The sequence below is a fragment of the Anguilla anguilla genome, chromosome 19, assembly GCF_013347855.1.
Source record: "Anguilla anguilla isolate fAngAng1 chromosome 19, fAngAng1.pri, whole genome shotgun sequence".
NCBI classification, from domain to species: domain Eukaryota; kingdom Metazoa; phylum Chordata; class Actinopteri; order Anguilliformes; family Anguillidae; genus Anguilla; species Anguilla anguilla.
Window position 1 is genome coordinate 4,432,800 of NC_049219.1, and position 16,601 is coordinate 4,449,400.

At 47.7% G+C, this 16,601-nt stretch overlaps 1 protein-coding gene across 1 annotated transcript in view; it reads left to right on the forward strand.

Moving 5' to 3' along the window:
* Positions 1-16,601, forward strand: part of LOC118219210 — a 92,837-nt gene that overhangs the window by 10,918 nt on the left and 65,318 nt on the right. The window contains exons 4-12 of the mRNA XM_035402204.1: positions 1,246-1,593; positions 2,774-2,895; positions 3,462-3,681; positions 6,183-6,320; positions 6,775-6,965; positions 8,158-8,309; positions 8,699-8,956; positions 9,998-10,151; positions 11,287-11,395. Coding sequence (XP_035258095.1) covers positions 1,246-1,593; positions 2,774-2,895; positions 3,462-3,681; positions 6,183-6,320; positions 6,775-6,965; positions 8,158-8,309; positions 8,699-8,956; positions 9,998-10,151; positions 11,287-11,395 — 1,692 coding nt within the window. The remainder of the gene's footprint in view (positions 1-1,245; positions 1,594-2,773; positions 2,896-3,461; positions 3,682-6,182; positions 6,321-6,774; positions 6,966-8,157; positions 8,310-8,698; positions 8,957-9,997; positions 10,152-11,286; positions 11,396-16,601) is intronic.

Below are 16,601 nucleotides of genomic sequence, written 5' to 3' on the forward strand. Positions count from 1 at the left end.
CCAGCTGCTCGTCCAGGCTACGGTGACCTCTCGCCTTGATTACTGCAACTCTCTCCTTGCAAGCCTGCCAGCTTGTGCCATACAGCCACTTCAGATGATTCAGAATGCCGCTGCCCGACTCATCTACAACCTTCCCAAATTCTCCCACGTCACTCCTCTGCTGCGATCACTCCACTGGCTACCGGTCGCCTCCAGGATCCGGTTCAAAGCCCTGACCCTTGCCTATACTGCTGCCAACAGGACAGCCCCCATCTACTTGCAGGACATGACTCGTTTCTATGTGCCTGCTCGACCACTCCGCTCTGCGGCAGCAGGGCGCCTTGTAAAGGGATCACATTGCTTCTCCACCCTAGCTCCCCAGTGGTGGAACGAACTCCCCGTCCCTCTCCGAACCTCCCCCTCACTACCCATCTTCCGCCGTGGCCTGAAGACTCATCTCTTCAGACTATACCTAGACTAACCACCACCATGCTGTATATTTCACTCTTTAAAAAAAAATAAAATAAAATAAATAAAAAAAACCCCCTTTCATGTCACTTGTTACATGTTGCCCCATCCCAGCGCCTTTTGGTAATTTGTATTTGTCCTAATACTGTAGCTTATTCTTCTGCCTAGTTGGCTTTGCAGAGGTTAGGTCAGAATAGTGTTCACTGTGTGAACTGTGTTCTTGGCTAGAAATAGCTGTACAAAATAAGTATTGTACCTTACTGAATCTGTGTTCAGCAGTTGTCTATGACTATGATATGCACTTTTTTTACGTCGCTTTGGATAAAAGCGTCTGCGAAATAAATGTAATGTAATGTAAACACTTGTCGACTCATATTGGAGAGATAAATCTAATTGTCAGTCTCACAGAAGAATTGTCTATTTCAAACTCATTAATGCTTGTCTCAAATATTTTTGGAATTTGGCGCAATGTATGTTTAAATAAATAATGTAAAATGTTTATTGCTCATGAACTGTTCTAGAAGAAAACTGAACATTTTGTTGAACTTGCAATTTTTCTCCATTTCTCAAAATTTTGTTGTTGGTAAACTGCAGGTTGGAAAAATATTTTGGTCTTTCCACATGCCCTTTGTCTTCGGTGAGGCACCGTCAAATTCCACCCCACACCGTTCTGCGCCCTTTAGCAACCAACTCCAAGCTTGCGTTAGGCCAGGATAAGCCCAAAGTCATTTAGGAAGGAGCTCTGGTGAAGTGTTGGGGAGGCCCTGATGAATGTTTGCTGGTTTGCTCTGCCCACAGGCCCTGGTGAAGTGTTGGATCTCAGATTCAGACAGAAGGACTCGATAGCCCTGTGGAGCGGCAGGTCTGGGGTGGGCGTGGCCTTCTTGTACCGCCTCTCTGAGAGGGGCGGCCCGAGCGTCCGGAAGGGGAGGCTGGCAGGCCCCCCCCTGCCTCTGCCGGGCCTGAGGCCTGGCTCCCCGTATGACCTGGAGGTGGTGCCAGAGTGCGAGGGTGGCGAGCGTGGAGCTCCAGCTGTGCTCTACTTCATCCCAGAGGAAGTCCCTGGCAGTGCCCCCAACGATGCCCCTGGAGACATCCTGCTACCCAGAGTTGTTGACTCTGCAGACCAAACAACAGATCGCCTCGGTCAGTGTTAAAGCAGGCTGGTACTGACTTGGTCAGTGTTACAGCAGGCTGGTACTGACAAACCGCCTCAGTCAGTGTTAAAGCAGGCTGGTACTGACAGACCTCCTTGGTCAGTGTTAAAGCAGGCTGGTTCTGACTCGGTCAGTCTTAATGCAGGCTGGTACTGACTCGGTCAGTCTTAAAGCAGGCTGGTACTGACAGACCTCCTTGGTCAGTGTTAAAGTAGGCTGGTTCTGACAGACCTCCTCAGTCAGTGTTAAAGCAGGCTGGTTCTGACTCGGTCAGTGTTAAAGCAGGCTGGTACTGACAGACCTCCTCAGTCAGTGTTAATGCAGGCTGGTTCTGACTCGGTCAGTGTTAAAGCAGGCTGGTACTGACTCGGTCAGTGTTAAAGCAGGCTGGTACTGACAGACCTCCTCAGTCAGTGTTAAAGCAGGCTGGTTCTGACTCTGTCAGTGTTAAAGCAGGCTGGTTCTGACTCGGTCAGTGTTAAAGCAGGCTGGTACTGACTCGGTCAGTGTTAAAGCAGGCTGGTACTGACAGACCTCCTCAGTCAGTGTTAAAGCAGGCTGGTTCTGACTCGGTCAGTGTTAAAGCAGGCTGGTACTGACAGACCTCCTCAGTCAGTGTTAATGCAGGCTGGTTCTGACTCGGTCAGTGTTAAAGCAGGCTGGTTCTGACTCGGTCAGTGTTAAAGCAGGCTGGTACTGACAGACCTCCTCAGTCAGTGTTAATGCAGGCTGGTTCTGACTCGGTCAGTGTTAAAGCAGGCTGGTACTGACTCGGTCAGTGTTAAAGCAGGCTGGTACTGACAGACCTCCTCAGTCAGTGTTAAAGCAGGCTGGTTCTGACTCGGTCAGTGTTAAAGCAGGCTGGTACTGACTCGGTCAGTGTTAAAGCAGGCTGGTACTGACAGACCTCCTCAGTCAGTGTTAAAGCAGGCTGGTACTGACAGACCGCCTCTTTGTTTTGAAGTTGGCCTGAATTGTCTTATTAAAGGCTTGCGTATGTGATTGCATACACAGGTGCAAGAATTTGACATTTATTCATAACCACGGACTCTGGTCAGGCCCACGATAGGTCTGTGTCCTGAAGGCTGGTAACATGGGCTGGTTGCAGAAAGCTTTCATTCAGACACATTTTTACATCAGTGTTTGTGCCCCTAACCCCCCAACTGTAGGACTGCAGGTTCACCTCCCCAGCCATGAAATGTTCCTTGTTGTGCCATGGACAATGCCGCCATCGCTGGAGGATCCGAGGGCAGAAGCTCGAGTCCTGCTGGAGGGCATTATTAAAAGCAAGGTGGGTCCTGTTCCCGGGTCCTAGCAGTCATTGCCACTTATCACACTGTGGCAAACAAGCCTGCCACAGGCACCGAAGTGGCTTTCCTAGGGGCCCTCCAGCACAGAGACACAGGGAGAAGATGTTCAAATAGTCCACATTTATTTACAAGGTTGGCAAGATGTTACCGCCAAGGAGCAGATGTAAAAACAGAGGCTCCCTTCTGTGAGTGGGGATGGCAGATTTAACCTGCGCGCACTGATTACCTCACTACGCACCGGTGCAGCCACTCCTGTTCCAATTAGCCTAGCCAATTATCTAATTCTTAACCAAGTATCCAATTGGCCACTGCTGGTGTTTTTACAAATCTCAGATTAAGATTTGATCAGGCTAAAGTTTGCCTAAAAATGGACGGGCCCTTGTGCACCCCTGCTGTGGTTTGTACGAGCGAGACTATCCTCCTCTCACTTCTTCACTTGGGACAGGCCTCTGTTAGTCACCTGGGCACCTGCAGTCAGCCTGTGCCAACTGTGCACAATGGACCAGCTTTACAATTTTCTTTTTGGTTTCCATTTCCTTTTTACCAGCTGCAGAACTTACTGAGTAAGTTCTGGCCAAAAGCGGAGGTGCAGCTGATCTCGTTTGAAGACAGCGAGAGGAAAACAAAAACCAAGATCACTTTTGAAAGCTTTGATGTTTCCAGCCAGGATGGGGTAGTGATCCTCCGCCCTGAGGAGCAGCTGCAGCATATTATCTCTCTCGGCCACGCCCACATCACCGTCACAGACGACAGCATCTACTGGGACGGTAGGTGCGAGACATGCTGGGGGATTTGTGTGTGATGGGTAGCTGACAGAGGAATACTGGCTGTTCTGTTCCCAGTGAAATAAAACCCTTGAGACAGTGTGTGTGTGTGTGTGTGTGTGTGTGTCCGTGCATGCATGCATGCTTGCGCGCATTCATGCATACATGCATTTGTGTGTGTGTTTGTGCATGTGTGTGTGTAAGTGCTGGTGGCAGTGCAGTATAACATTTTGCTCCAAGGCTGTTGGTTCAAGGTTGTAGAGTGTCTGTGAAATGCCTGAAATGTAAATGAGAGACAGATGGACAGATAGACAGACAGCTCATGCGATGCAAGATTGTTGTAGGGCGGGCACGGTGGCTTAGTGGTTAGCACTGTCGCCTCACAGCAAGTGGTTAGCGCTGTCGCCTCACAGCAGGAAGGTCGTGGGTTTGAATCTCGGCTTGGGGTCTTTCTGTGCGGAGTTTGCATGTTCTCCCCGTGTTCGCGTGGGTTTACTCCAGGTACTCCGGTTTCCTCCCACACTCAAAGACATGCTTGTTAGGTGTGCTCCTGCAGGTGCCCTTGACCAAAGCCTCAGAAGTGGAGTTGGTCCCCAGGCACAGCACAGAGGGGCACCTGCCCACTGATCCTAGGTAACTAAGGATGGGTCAAATGCAGAGGACAAATTACTCCATGGGGTTCAATAAAGTGTATATCATCTTCTATATAATGGTGAGGAACTCACACTGCTGCCATATAACAATCCAGTCATGCTGAGGAGGCTCAACTGGTTTCTCCTGAGGAGGGAGTCATTGCCACATTGAGGGGAATGCAGGGTATCCCAGGCTCAGTAAAAACTGTGGGAGACAAGGTCTTCTCTCACCTCATGACAGTGAGTCTGGTGTCCAGAGGCTATAGCAACGCCCAGCATTCACATACTGTGTTCTCTGTGTGACTGAGTGGAGCAGCAGTAGGGGTGGACGGTATGACGATATTAGATTGTGAACGATTAAAATGTCTCCACGATCTGCCTTTCCAGAGAGATCGGGTGTGAGGTGGTGGCACCTCACACGCATTGGCTCTGAGTTAATTGTCCCTGATGAGGGTCAGGTGTGGGAGTCCTATATCTAGCCCCTGGTTTCTGGGGTTCAGCGCACACTCATTGTTTGTCATGTTCTTGGCGTGTAGGGGTGTAAGAATCTGCAGAAGCTATTGCATTGATCCTATCTGCAAGATTTGATCACCATTTAGTTTCTTCTCTGAGCTGATTATCTCAGCGCTGTGGAGGACATTTTGCCCTTGTCTCTTTAGTTTTCCTTTTGTTTTCTACCCGCCGGGCTGCGAGTGTCATTTTTCTTTTGTAAGTTACTCCACTCTGTTTTTCTAGTGGGGTTTGACTTTCTGGGTAGTTGCGCTGCGGCGGTGTTTCGTTTCTTTTAGTTTTCTGAGTCCACTGACAGAAGGTTCAGTGAGTGGAGGGAGCAATTATTTAGCCCTCTTTATTATTTGGTGTGTCCCCTGTCCCTTTCTATCGCTCGGCGGTTTTGTGGTTACCCCTCGGGGTTAACTTTTAGATCCCCTCGGTCCGCAATTGCGTCCCACCTTCCCCAACCGTGACATCGGGAGTATCGGGCTCCACTGAAACTGCACATTCTGTCAGTTGCTCTGACAACGCTCATACACGGCATCCAACGTTGTTTTCTCAGCCAAACCTAAAATCACACTCTTCACTAGTCCCTGTTGCGCCTCCCCTAACAGACACACCAATAAACCAATAATAACAAACGGTAGCGCCTTGGATTTATTTTCCTCCCCCTTTTTTATCTGACAACATAGTGGCATGGCTGACGGAGTTGGTCCCTAAAAAAGTTTGACGTCTGTGATATGGAACTGGTTTGGGTTTTCCAAAACCGACACGGTGCGAAACACCGTTATTTGCAAAGTTTTCAAAGAAAATGTTCGCACATCGGATGGCATCACGACAAGCCTTTTAATCACCTCAGGAGAAAGCACCCCAAAGAGCACGCGGAAAGCCAAACAATCAGGGGGTCTCACGTGAGTGCCTCAGGCACAGCCACGCAGCTAGAGGCTAGCGGTAGCGGTACAAAGCCAAAACAAACAAGTGCAGAAATGCACTTGATTAAAATCTGGTACTTTGGCCCAAATAGTCTCTGTTATTCTTTTTCTTTTAGGTTTTGTTTCCTTGAAGGGCAATATTTTCTTAAATAGGGATATTAGTTTGATTGCACTGTTCATTAACTTGCAAAATAGTCTTAAAAACCAACATGAAAAAGAATCGTGATCATATCGTGGATCGTGATCATTCCTGAAAAAAATGATCTGATATTTTTGCCATATCGCCCACCACTAAGCAGCAGTATACTTGTGTACTTGTGTTCTCTGTGTGACTGAGTGGAGCAGCAGTATACTGTGTACTTGTGTTCTCTGTGTGACTGAGTGGAGCAGCAGTATACTGCGTACTTGTGTACTCTGTGTGACTGACAGTATACTGTGTAACCCACAGACCCAGATGAGTGTGACTCCCCCGCCCTGAACAAGTGCGGCTCCAACTCCGTCTGCATCAACACCCTGGACTCATTCACCTGCGTGTGTGAGCCGGGGTACTACAGCCTGAGCCCCATCCTCAGCCCCGCCTGCCACGGTATACACGCACACACACACACACATACACTCACACACATATATACACACTCACACATACACACACACACACACACACACACACACATGCACACACACACACATGCACACACACACACACGCGCACACACACACACACACACAGACACGCACACACACACACGCACACAAACTCACACACACAAAAACTCACACTAACTCTGTATGAGAGTATAATGGTGTGTGTGAGAGACTATAATGCTGCTCTTACACACACACACACACGCCTGCTGCTCTTACATACATGCACTAACCCTATGTGGTTTGCTGCAGTTTGCTGTGTCTGTTTCTGTATTACTTGTAAAATGGCAACATTGGCATAGCCTAGCATTTCATGCACTTTTGTAAGTAATGAACCAAAGGCTAATCAAAACTACGTCTACATAATGCGACTAAAGAACATCATGTCTTAACAGAGAAGGGGATGTTCACGCTATGCCTGAAGGACCATGTATCTGGGGGCATCTCCAAGCCTTTCCTCATCCACTACTTTGGCGGGAATGTGACTGTTGTCCTCAATGATGGTCGCTGCTCCATCAACGAGACGGACAAGTTTTATTATTACAGGATAACTGGCGCCCCCTCCCAGTGTGGAGGCCAAACGCTTGTGAGTACCGGCACCAGATCCAGGTCATGCACACAGCTGGTGCATTCTGGGAATGCACACCATCACAAAACTGATTCACTAAACCTGGCATAGCAAGCTGCAAGTGCTACTGCTTCTTCCTCCCTTCAGACAATGATAACACCCTTTACTCTTGCAGACCTCTCCATTCAGCACCCCTCACTACCTCTACCTGTCCCATCTCTCATTCAGCACCCCTCACTACCTCTACCTGTCCCATCTCTCATTCAGCGCCCCTCACTACCTCTACCTGTCCCATCTCTCCATTCAGCACCCCTCACTACCTCTACCTGTCCCATCTCTCCATTCAGCACCCCCACTACCTCTACCTGTCCCATCTCTCCATTTAGCACCCCTCACTACCTCTACCTGTCCCATCTCTCTATTCAGCACCCCTCACTACCTCTACCTGTCCCATCTCTCCATTCAGCACCCCTCACTACCTCTACCTGTCCCATCTCTCTATGTAGGACCCCTCACTACCTCTACCTGTCCCATCTCTCTATTCAGCACCCCTCACTACCTCTACCTGTCCCATCTCTCCATTCAGCACCCCTCACTACCTCTACCTGTCCCATCTCTCCATTCAGCACCCCTCACTACCTCTACCTGTCCCATGTCTCCATTCAGTACCTCTCACTACCTCTACCTGTCCCATCTCTCCATTTAGCACCCCTCACTACCTTTGCCTGTCCCAAGGTCCTCACTAAGTACTTTTCCTGCTTAGCAGTTTGTAATATATCACACTGAGTATTATGAGTGTGTAATGCCTTGTGTAACACATCACACTGGGTATTATGAGCGTGTAATGCCTTGTGTAACACATCACACTGGGTATTATGAGCGTGTAATGCCTTGTGTAACACATCACACCGGGTGTTATGAGTGTGTAATGCCTTGTGTGTGTAACACATCACACCGGGTATTATGAGCGTGTAATGCCTTGTGTAACACATCACACCGGGTATTATGAGCGTGTAATGCCTTGTGTAACACATCACACTGGGTATTATGAGTGTGTAATGCCTCACTACCTCTACCTGTCCCATCTCTCTATTCAGCACCCCTCACTACCTCTACCTGTCCCATCTCTCCATTCAGCACCCCTCACATCACACTGGGTATTATGAGTGTGTAATGCCTTGGGTGTGCAACACGCTTTCTGCTCATTTAGATTAACAGGACGCATGTGGAGTTGAGGAACGCGCTGACTGTGACGCTCAGCAGCGGGAGATCCATCACACGGAGGGACCTGAAGGTGCTGTGGACCTGTGCCTACCCGCTGCTCCAGACCAGCACAGCCCGCATGAAGCCTGGTCTGGACTGGTGAGAAACACACCCCTCTCTCATTCAGCCATCCAATCAGCATCCACGGCAGTAGCATGAAGGACATTAAGCCTCAAACTAGCATTTTCAGTAGTTATGCATGTACAACTGTTACAGAGCCTGAGCTCAATGAAAATACCTTAGTCTTTGTTAGCACTAAGGCTAATCTAATGGCATGTGCGGTTCTTTATTGGTGTGTCATAATCCAGCCTGTTTGTTTGTCTGTTATTCCATCACACATTGTTGGTCATACATTTCATGTGCTGGTACTGTGGTTTATTTTTTAGCACATTGCTATTTAAAAAAAACCAATGTGCTTTTCTAGGAAATCTAGTGGATGTGGACACGGATGGTGTGTTTGCTGTGTGTTCTGCTCTGCTCCTCTGCAGGGTTACCTCTCACAGTGTGGTGCAGGTGAATTCGTCCCGCCTCCTGGAGATCAGCATGGCCTTGTACAGTGACTCATCTTACACATACAACTACACTGGCCCTGTGGAGCTCCCTTCTGCAGAGCAGCTGTACATCCAGGTGACCCTGCACTGTGAAGACAGCCTGGCCTACAACATGAGCCTACAGCTGGAGTCCTGCTGGGCCACACAGACCGCAGACCCACAAGAGGAGAAGAAGGCTTTTTTCCTGAAGGGGGGGTGAGTTCTCTCATATTGAGGGTGGAGGACGGGGGTGGGGGTGTGGGGGTGGGGTTGAGTTCTGTGTTCCCGAGGGTGGTGAGTTCTCTGCTCCTGAGGGGAGGGGGGGGGTTAGTCCTTTGTTCCCAAGGGTAGAGGGTGAGTTCTCTGCTCCTGAGGGGGGGGTGAGGGGGTGAGTTCTCTCTCTTTCCTTTACGTTTTGTCTGTGATTCGATTGTTGGGTTGATGCTGCCTCATTGTAATCAATTCATTAATTTCCAGTGCCTGAAGCTCTGCTCACATGTACATGTGTAGTATTTGTCTCATTAACATGTACTTTTAAAACAGTGTATGAATAAGTTTTTATTGTACATGTGTGATAACAGTAGATGCCTTATAAAAAGGCTTTATTTTGGAGGCCCAAGAGTGCATCAGTGGTAGGTTGCATTTGATGCCCAGGCTGCCAGTTGAATAGCCCTATTACAGATAACATTAGGATTGCACTCTTTATGCCAAAAACATGAACCTGGGTAATTTAATGGCTTTTGTTTTTTTAATGTCATTTTTATTCTTCATATTATATTTTGGTAGCAATTTCTGGTTTTATTATTTCTATTTCTGGCTTATTAGGGTGACGGTAGATGGCTTATTATCCAACTTGCTCGTTGGGAGCAATTAGGGGTTAGGTGTCCGGCTCAGGGACACTTCAACACGCCCAGGGTGGGAGATTGAACCGGCAACCTCCGACTGCCAGACAAACGCTCTTACCTACTGAGCTATGTCGCCCCATAAAAAAACACTAAAAAATCAAAGTGTTAAGCAATCCTGTCCTGTTTGACCTAGAGGCTATTTGGGTCCGCACAGTATTCCATATTGAAGGTTTGGTAATTGTTCTTTGAAGTTATATTGTCATTAGAGTATGTGCGTTGTGCTCCTAATACATTTTAATGAGTGTGATAGGGGATTTTGTTCAAAAAGGGGTGGAGGTAAATGACAGTAATACAGGACGCTTGGATGTGTGTGAAAGGCTTTAATTAGGCACACAGCCCATTATTCTTTCAGCTGCCCAAACGACAGAACCTTCCGCTGGTACCTCCAGAGCAGTTCCCCTCAAAGGAAGAGGTTCTCCATTCAGATGTTCACCATGTCTGACCTCTCCCACATCTACCTTCACTGCCTGAGCAGAATATGCAGCCAAGATGAGAACTGCACAACGGTAACTCCCCGCCACTGCAATCTGTACACAATGGTAACTCCTCACCACTGCAATATGTACACAATGGTAACTCCTCACCACTGCAATCTGTACACAATGGTACCTCCCCACCACTGCAATCTGTACACAATGGTAACTCCCTGCTGCCACAAACTGCACCTTGGTATATTCCCGCCAGGGAAGCCAGGTTGGGCTTTGAGTAAGAGGGACCCAGCCGCCTCATCCTCAGGCTGGGCTTTGAGTAAGAGGGACCCAGCCGCCTCACCCTCAGGCTGGGCTTTGAGTAAGAGGGACCCAGCCGCCCCATCCTCAGGCTGGGCTTTGAGTAAGAGGGACCCAGCCGCCTCATCCTCAGGCTGGGCTTTGAGTAAGAGGGACCCAGCCGCCTCATCCTCAGGCTGGGCTTTGAGTAAGAGGGCTGATAACTATGGGTGTGTTTGAGACAGGTCAGCCAGCAGCCTGGCCTGAGAGCTTCCTGCGTTCACTGCCAGGGATGTGACAGGCCTCATCTGAGCCCCAATCTGTCAGGACACACCCCTTTACTGACCACGCATGTGTTTACATTACACAATATTAATAAAACCTTGGGTATGCACTTATTGAACGTTGCTTTGGATGAAAGCATCTGCCAAATAAATGTGATGTCATGTAATGTTACTATCATTGATAAACAGTCAATACATGAATGGATAGACCGCAATTTAAAAAGACCATATAATACATGTTCACACTAAAACCATCATCATTGCATAAGCCAACCGTGTTGAGTGTTCAATATGTGGTGGCCAAATAACAGGTATTTTTCAGTCATTCTTCTCAGTTCAATATTTATTTTTATTATCTAGATATTTATATTGCTCACTGTTTTTCTGATGCACGCAGTTCAGTCCTTTCACTTTATCTAGTTTTCTCAGTGAGTTTCATAGTCTCTTTTCTGAAGAATGGGAACAAACCCACCTCACACTAGTTCCTCCACTTCTACTTTCTGCGTGCTGCATAATTTAAATATTAAATCTTCCGTTAGCACAAGGTTTACAGATCTTGAATGTTAGAGAATGTGGAGAATATTTCAGCAATCATCCTACACGTTTGTTTGCATGCTGGTTAAACATTCCCCCTGTATGTATCTGTACAGAACTGCTCTCCCAGGCAAAACCAAAAGGCGAGAAGAGATCTACCGGACAAACTCACAGCTATTCTTTCAGCAGGACCCATCTCTGCAGCAAAGAGGAAACTGACAAACTGTGAGTGGAATGCTATTGACAAATGGAGTATACTGCTGTGTGTGTGTGAGAGAGAGAGAGTGTGCGTGTGTGTGAGTGAGTGTGTGTGTGTGAGAGAGAGAGTGTGTGTGTGTGTTTGTGAGTATGTGTGTGTGTGAGAGTGTGTGTGTGTGAGTGTTTGTGTGTGTGTTTGTGAGAATGTATGTGTGTGTGTGAGAGTGCATGAGTGTACGTGTGTATGTGCATCAGTGTGTGAGTGTGTGAGGTGGTAGATTCTGTGTTGTGATTGATTGTTGTTTAGACTGAGCTAGACTGAATTAGAATGTGTTGTGTGACTGACTGTTGTTTAGACTGTGCTAGACTGAATTAGAATGTGTTGTGTGATTGTAGTAGAACGAATCAGAATGTGTTGTGTGATTGTAGTAGAGTGGATTAGAATGTGCTGTGTGATTGTAGTAGAGTGGATTAGAATGTGTTGTGTGATTGGTTGCTTTTCTCACTCCGTGCTGTCTTTTTTCTGACAGCACTGGGTGTGCGTGCAGCACACACTATAACACAGCGCAACCCCAGACATCAATAAAATGTGTATACCTGCACTGTTTAGTCCGTCCTCTCTGTGCTACTGTACAAACAGCACTGTGTCCTTATTCTCCCTGTGTAACTGTGTACAAACAGCACTGTGGTCTTATTCTCTCTGTGTAACTGTGTACAGACAGCACTGTGTCCTTATTCTCTCTGTGTAACTGTGTACAAACAGGCACTGTTTCAAACACTGCAATCTAGAGATAAGGAGGGCATCTGATTTTGGTGTCCTCCCCTCTAACTGATTCTCTGGTTGTGTTCCAGCCTTTATACTCTGTAACTTTGGCAGTGCGCCACCATGACATAGCTGTTCAATGCGTGAAATTTTTTGGTCAAACTTGTCCGTGGTTTTACAGAAGATATTGTAGCCGGTTAAGTGAACGTGCAGATGGTACATCATAATGCAGTGTGTACGTTCGGTGAAAGCTGGGTGGATGTGGTGCAAAAGCAATTGTTGATAAGTAATAGACAAATATTAGTGAGCAAAAAAGCACATTGCAGAAACTTGCTTCTAGTGGGGCTTGAACCAGGGACCCTGCAATCCATAGACCATGGCATTGACCACTCAGCCACAAAGTAACTAGCTGTTGCGATAGACATATCTTTTTACTCTAAAACATTTCCTATTTTGCATGTGTATGTGAGATTTTGATGGATCGTGTAGGTGAAGGATTGGCTGGTGTTGGTAAAATGTCCAATGGGGAGACATTTTGTTTGTAGGCTAGGCGGCAGGAAGGAGGAGAAGGAGAAAACGCAAAATCCCCTTAGTTTGGGGCTTTATTGTGTGGACGTGTGAAGTTGTTTATGAATTCTGTCTGTTGAAATGGGGTCAGAATGTACAGAAATTAATGGTTTTAAGGGCTGAGTGTCTATGGCTGTTGTGGTTATATTTGTGGGGAACCCTGAAAAGTGCCAAACTCTCAGTGGTGTATAGGTATGGGGCATACTGCCCCACCAAGGTGTAATTTGGCGGGATGGCATACCTGCCATCCCAATGAAGAAAGAAAAATAAAAATGTAGCTAGTTATAGGTTATTTCTAGGACATTTTATTTTCTTACAGTGTGAGCAAGGTTATTTGATTAGCTATAAATGACAGAAAATGGCCAGAGTTCAATCCAGATAGCCAGTTACAAAGGATCAGTCAGATAAAGGCATACAAACTGCTGAATGAATATATTAAACTCATATAAAACAAGCTATTTATAATGCCAGAGAAAAAACACTTAAAGGTTAAAAATATATTTAACTTGTTGCGCCTGATATAAATTAAGAACAGTTCCTCAGATTAGGTCGTCTACCGTAATTTAAACCGGTGAACGTTTGTTGGCTGCCTTGTTTGAAGCTGACTTAAGGTAATAACACTGTAAAAATTAATATTTCTTTACATTTGGTAACGTTACCATACTTATCCATAGCTTGTCGTAACTTTTTCCCAGTTATGATTCAGTTAAATTTGCGGTTATTTTTACCTACCGACGCAGGAAAATAAAACGGCGATTTACCTCATTCAATATTTGCGCGTCTCTGAGCCCGAGAGACTCGAGCAAGCGATTAGTCTTGGTAGACATACGCACTCTGATTGGCTATCCCCTTCAATTCATTGGTAGATTCTTGGTAGTGAACGGGGATTTGATTGGATCTCACTACCAACAATTACAGAGACTCACGGCTTTCTCTGGGTGCCTTTAGAACTGACCTATTTTTGGCCGGACGGCAACAGCGGGGCCAGCCCTACAAACACGAATGTCTGTGACTGACTGACTGAGTGAGTGATAAAGTTACACTGCGCATGTCTATGATGTCAGCTGCTTCGGTCCACTATGTTTTAACCTGCTCTTGTTATACGGTCTATCGGTGGCACCTATTTGAGTTACGTGTAATCTAATTGAGCTCATTTTTTCTTGAAAATATACACTCAATTCAGCTTTTTTCTGAAGTTATTATTACTACTACTACTAACAGTAGTCGGGAGCGGAAGTGGGCGGTCCAACCACCCGGACCAGCTGCCCCACTTCCATGATCAGACAGTCGCGGTCCGAGCGCCTGAGGAGCCCTCAGTGAGGCGGAGCCCCCTGCCACTGAGCCTGGGTCTGTAGAGGGAAAATAAGCAGAGGGGAAATTAGGTCGAGGGAGGGGAGGGGTCGAGGCACGGGGAAGAGGAGAAGGGCCAGCACGAAGAGGGGGTCTCCTCCGGGGAGCCGGTTCCGGCCGCTCTTGCTGCTGGGAGCCAGGGTAAAGCGCCAGGTGGTCCTCCACCAGCGTGACTGCCCCGTCTAAATTGGTTGGTCGATGGCACCGAACCCAGTTGGTCGTCCCTTCCGGCAGCCCCTCCACGAACCGCTCCAGGACGACCTGCTCGACGACCCCCCCGTGGACCGGATTTCTGGCTGTAGCCAACGCCGGGCCATGTCGGTCAGGCGTTGCGCGTAGGCGAAGGGCCGGTCTCCCGCCCTCAAGTTTGCCTCCCGGAACCGGCGCCTCTGATCCTCCGGGCTGCAGCCCAGCCGGTCCAGAACCGCCCTCTTGACGGAGTTGTAATCGGCCCGGGCGCCGGGAGGCAGCCCATGCGCCGCCTGTTGAGCATCGCCAGTTAAGAGGGGCAGGAGACGTACCTCCCACTCCACCAAGGGCCACTGGCACGCCTCCGCTGCCACCTCAAAACTTTCTATGAACGCCTGGACATCATCCTCGGCGGTCATTTTCTGGAGCTGGATCTGGAGTTGGGGACGGGACTGGTGGTCCCGGGAGCTGGCTTCGCCGCCGCCGGCCAGCTGTCGCAGCGCCTGCGTCTGGAGGGAGGCTTGTGCACGCAGCGCCTCCATCTGCTCAGCGTGCACCGCTGCCTGCCTTTCCTGCATCTGAGCCATCCCCTCTAGCATCCACGCCAGCGCTACGAGAGGCTGTGCTACCTCTCCCCGGTTCAGGTTAGGATCCATCCCGGACTCTACTTCGCGTGGCTGGTGGGCTGAACCATTTCTGCTTTCTTCTCTCGATACCAGACTCTCCCCCCCGTACGGGCCACCACTGTGGCAAGGTGAGTGCCACCGCTCGCGTATACAGAGAGAGAGAGAGACGAGTTTGAAGTAATCACTTCTTTTTTATTTGTAGCTGAACACACGGCTTTTCGTTCACCCGGTTACATGGGGTTTTTACAATACAATCGCCGTACTGACGTACTTCCTCCGTCACCAGCCTTGGCGAACGCCTTTTAAAACACCCAGGCTCACTGTCAAGGTAATCAGCACATCGTTAAACGATTAAACATTTAAAGAGCGGTGCTGATTAGCAACCTCTAACAGCTGTGGCGCAGAGTCTGAGAGCCACCCCGCCTACTCTCTCTCTGCAGCCAATGCACAAACCACGCCCCCCCTACCACATCTATATATACAGTTTAACTTGTAGGCTACAGTTGAGGCTTTTTAATTGCTTAACTTGAATCAAACACTTGAGGTAAGCTTCCACAGGCTTCTCACAATACTTTGCCAGAATTTTTGCTCATTCCTCCTGCCAGAACTGCTGTAAGTCAGTCAGGTTTGTGGGCCTCCTTGCTCAGACATGCTTTTTCAGTGCAGTCCACAAATTTTCTATGGGATTCAGGTCAGGACTTTGTGATGACCACTCCAATACTTTCACTTTGTTGTCTTTAAGCCATTTTGTTACAACTTTGGAGGTATGCTTAGGATCATGGTTCTGCTGGAAGACCAAGTTCTGACCAAGTTTTAACTTTCTAGCTGATGTCTGGAGGTCTTGCTTCAGTATTTCTAGATAATCCTCCTTCCTCATGATGCCATTCATTTTCTGAAGTGCACCAGTCCCATTTCCAGCAAAACACCCCCACAACATGAAGCTGCCATCCCCATACTTCACAGTTGGGATGGTGTTCTTCGGATTAAAAGCCTCTCCCTTTTTCCTCCATACAGAGTGCTGACCATGGCCAAACAGTTCAATTTTTGTTTCATCTGACCAGAGAACACTTCTCCAAAAGGCTAGGTCTTCGTCCTGGAGATCACCTGCAAACTTCATTCTGGATTTTTTATGCCGGCCTTGGAGTAGGGGCTTCTTCCTTGTACAGCAGCCTTTCAGGCCATGGCGATGTAGGATTCTCTTAATGGTGGATGTAGATACTTTGGTACCTGATGCTTCCAACTCCTTCACCAGTTCCTTTGTTGTGGTCTTGGGGTTCAGTTGAACCTTTCGGACCAAAGATTGTTTAGCCCTGGGAGTTAATTTGTGCTTCCTTCCTGAACTCTGCAGTGTCTGTGTGGTCCCAAGATTTTTATATTTGTATACGATTGTTTGTACAGATGTTCATGTTACCTTCAGTTGTTTGGAGGAACCAGACTTGTGGAGGAACCAGACTTGTGGAGGTCCACAATTTTTTGGCAGAGTTGCTTGGATTTTCCCATCGTATTATGGGCAAAATTGGCAGTGGCTCTAAAAGTAGGCCCTTAAATACAGCCAAATGTGCCAATTAACTCCCAATTAACTCCTAATTATGACAATTGGCCAATCAGAAGCTTCTAAAAAGTAATTGCATCAATTTCTGGAATCTTCCAGCCTGTTTAAAGACACACTAAACTAGGTGTATGTAAACTTTTGACCCACTGGAATTCTGATATAGTGAATTAAAGCTGAAATAAATAT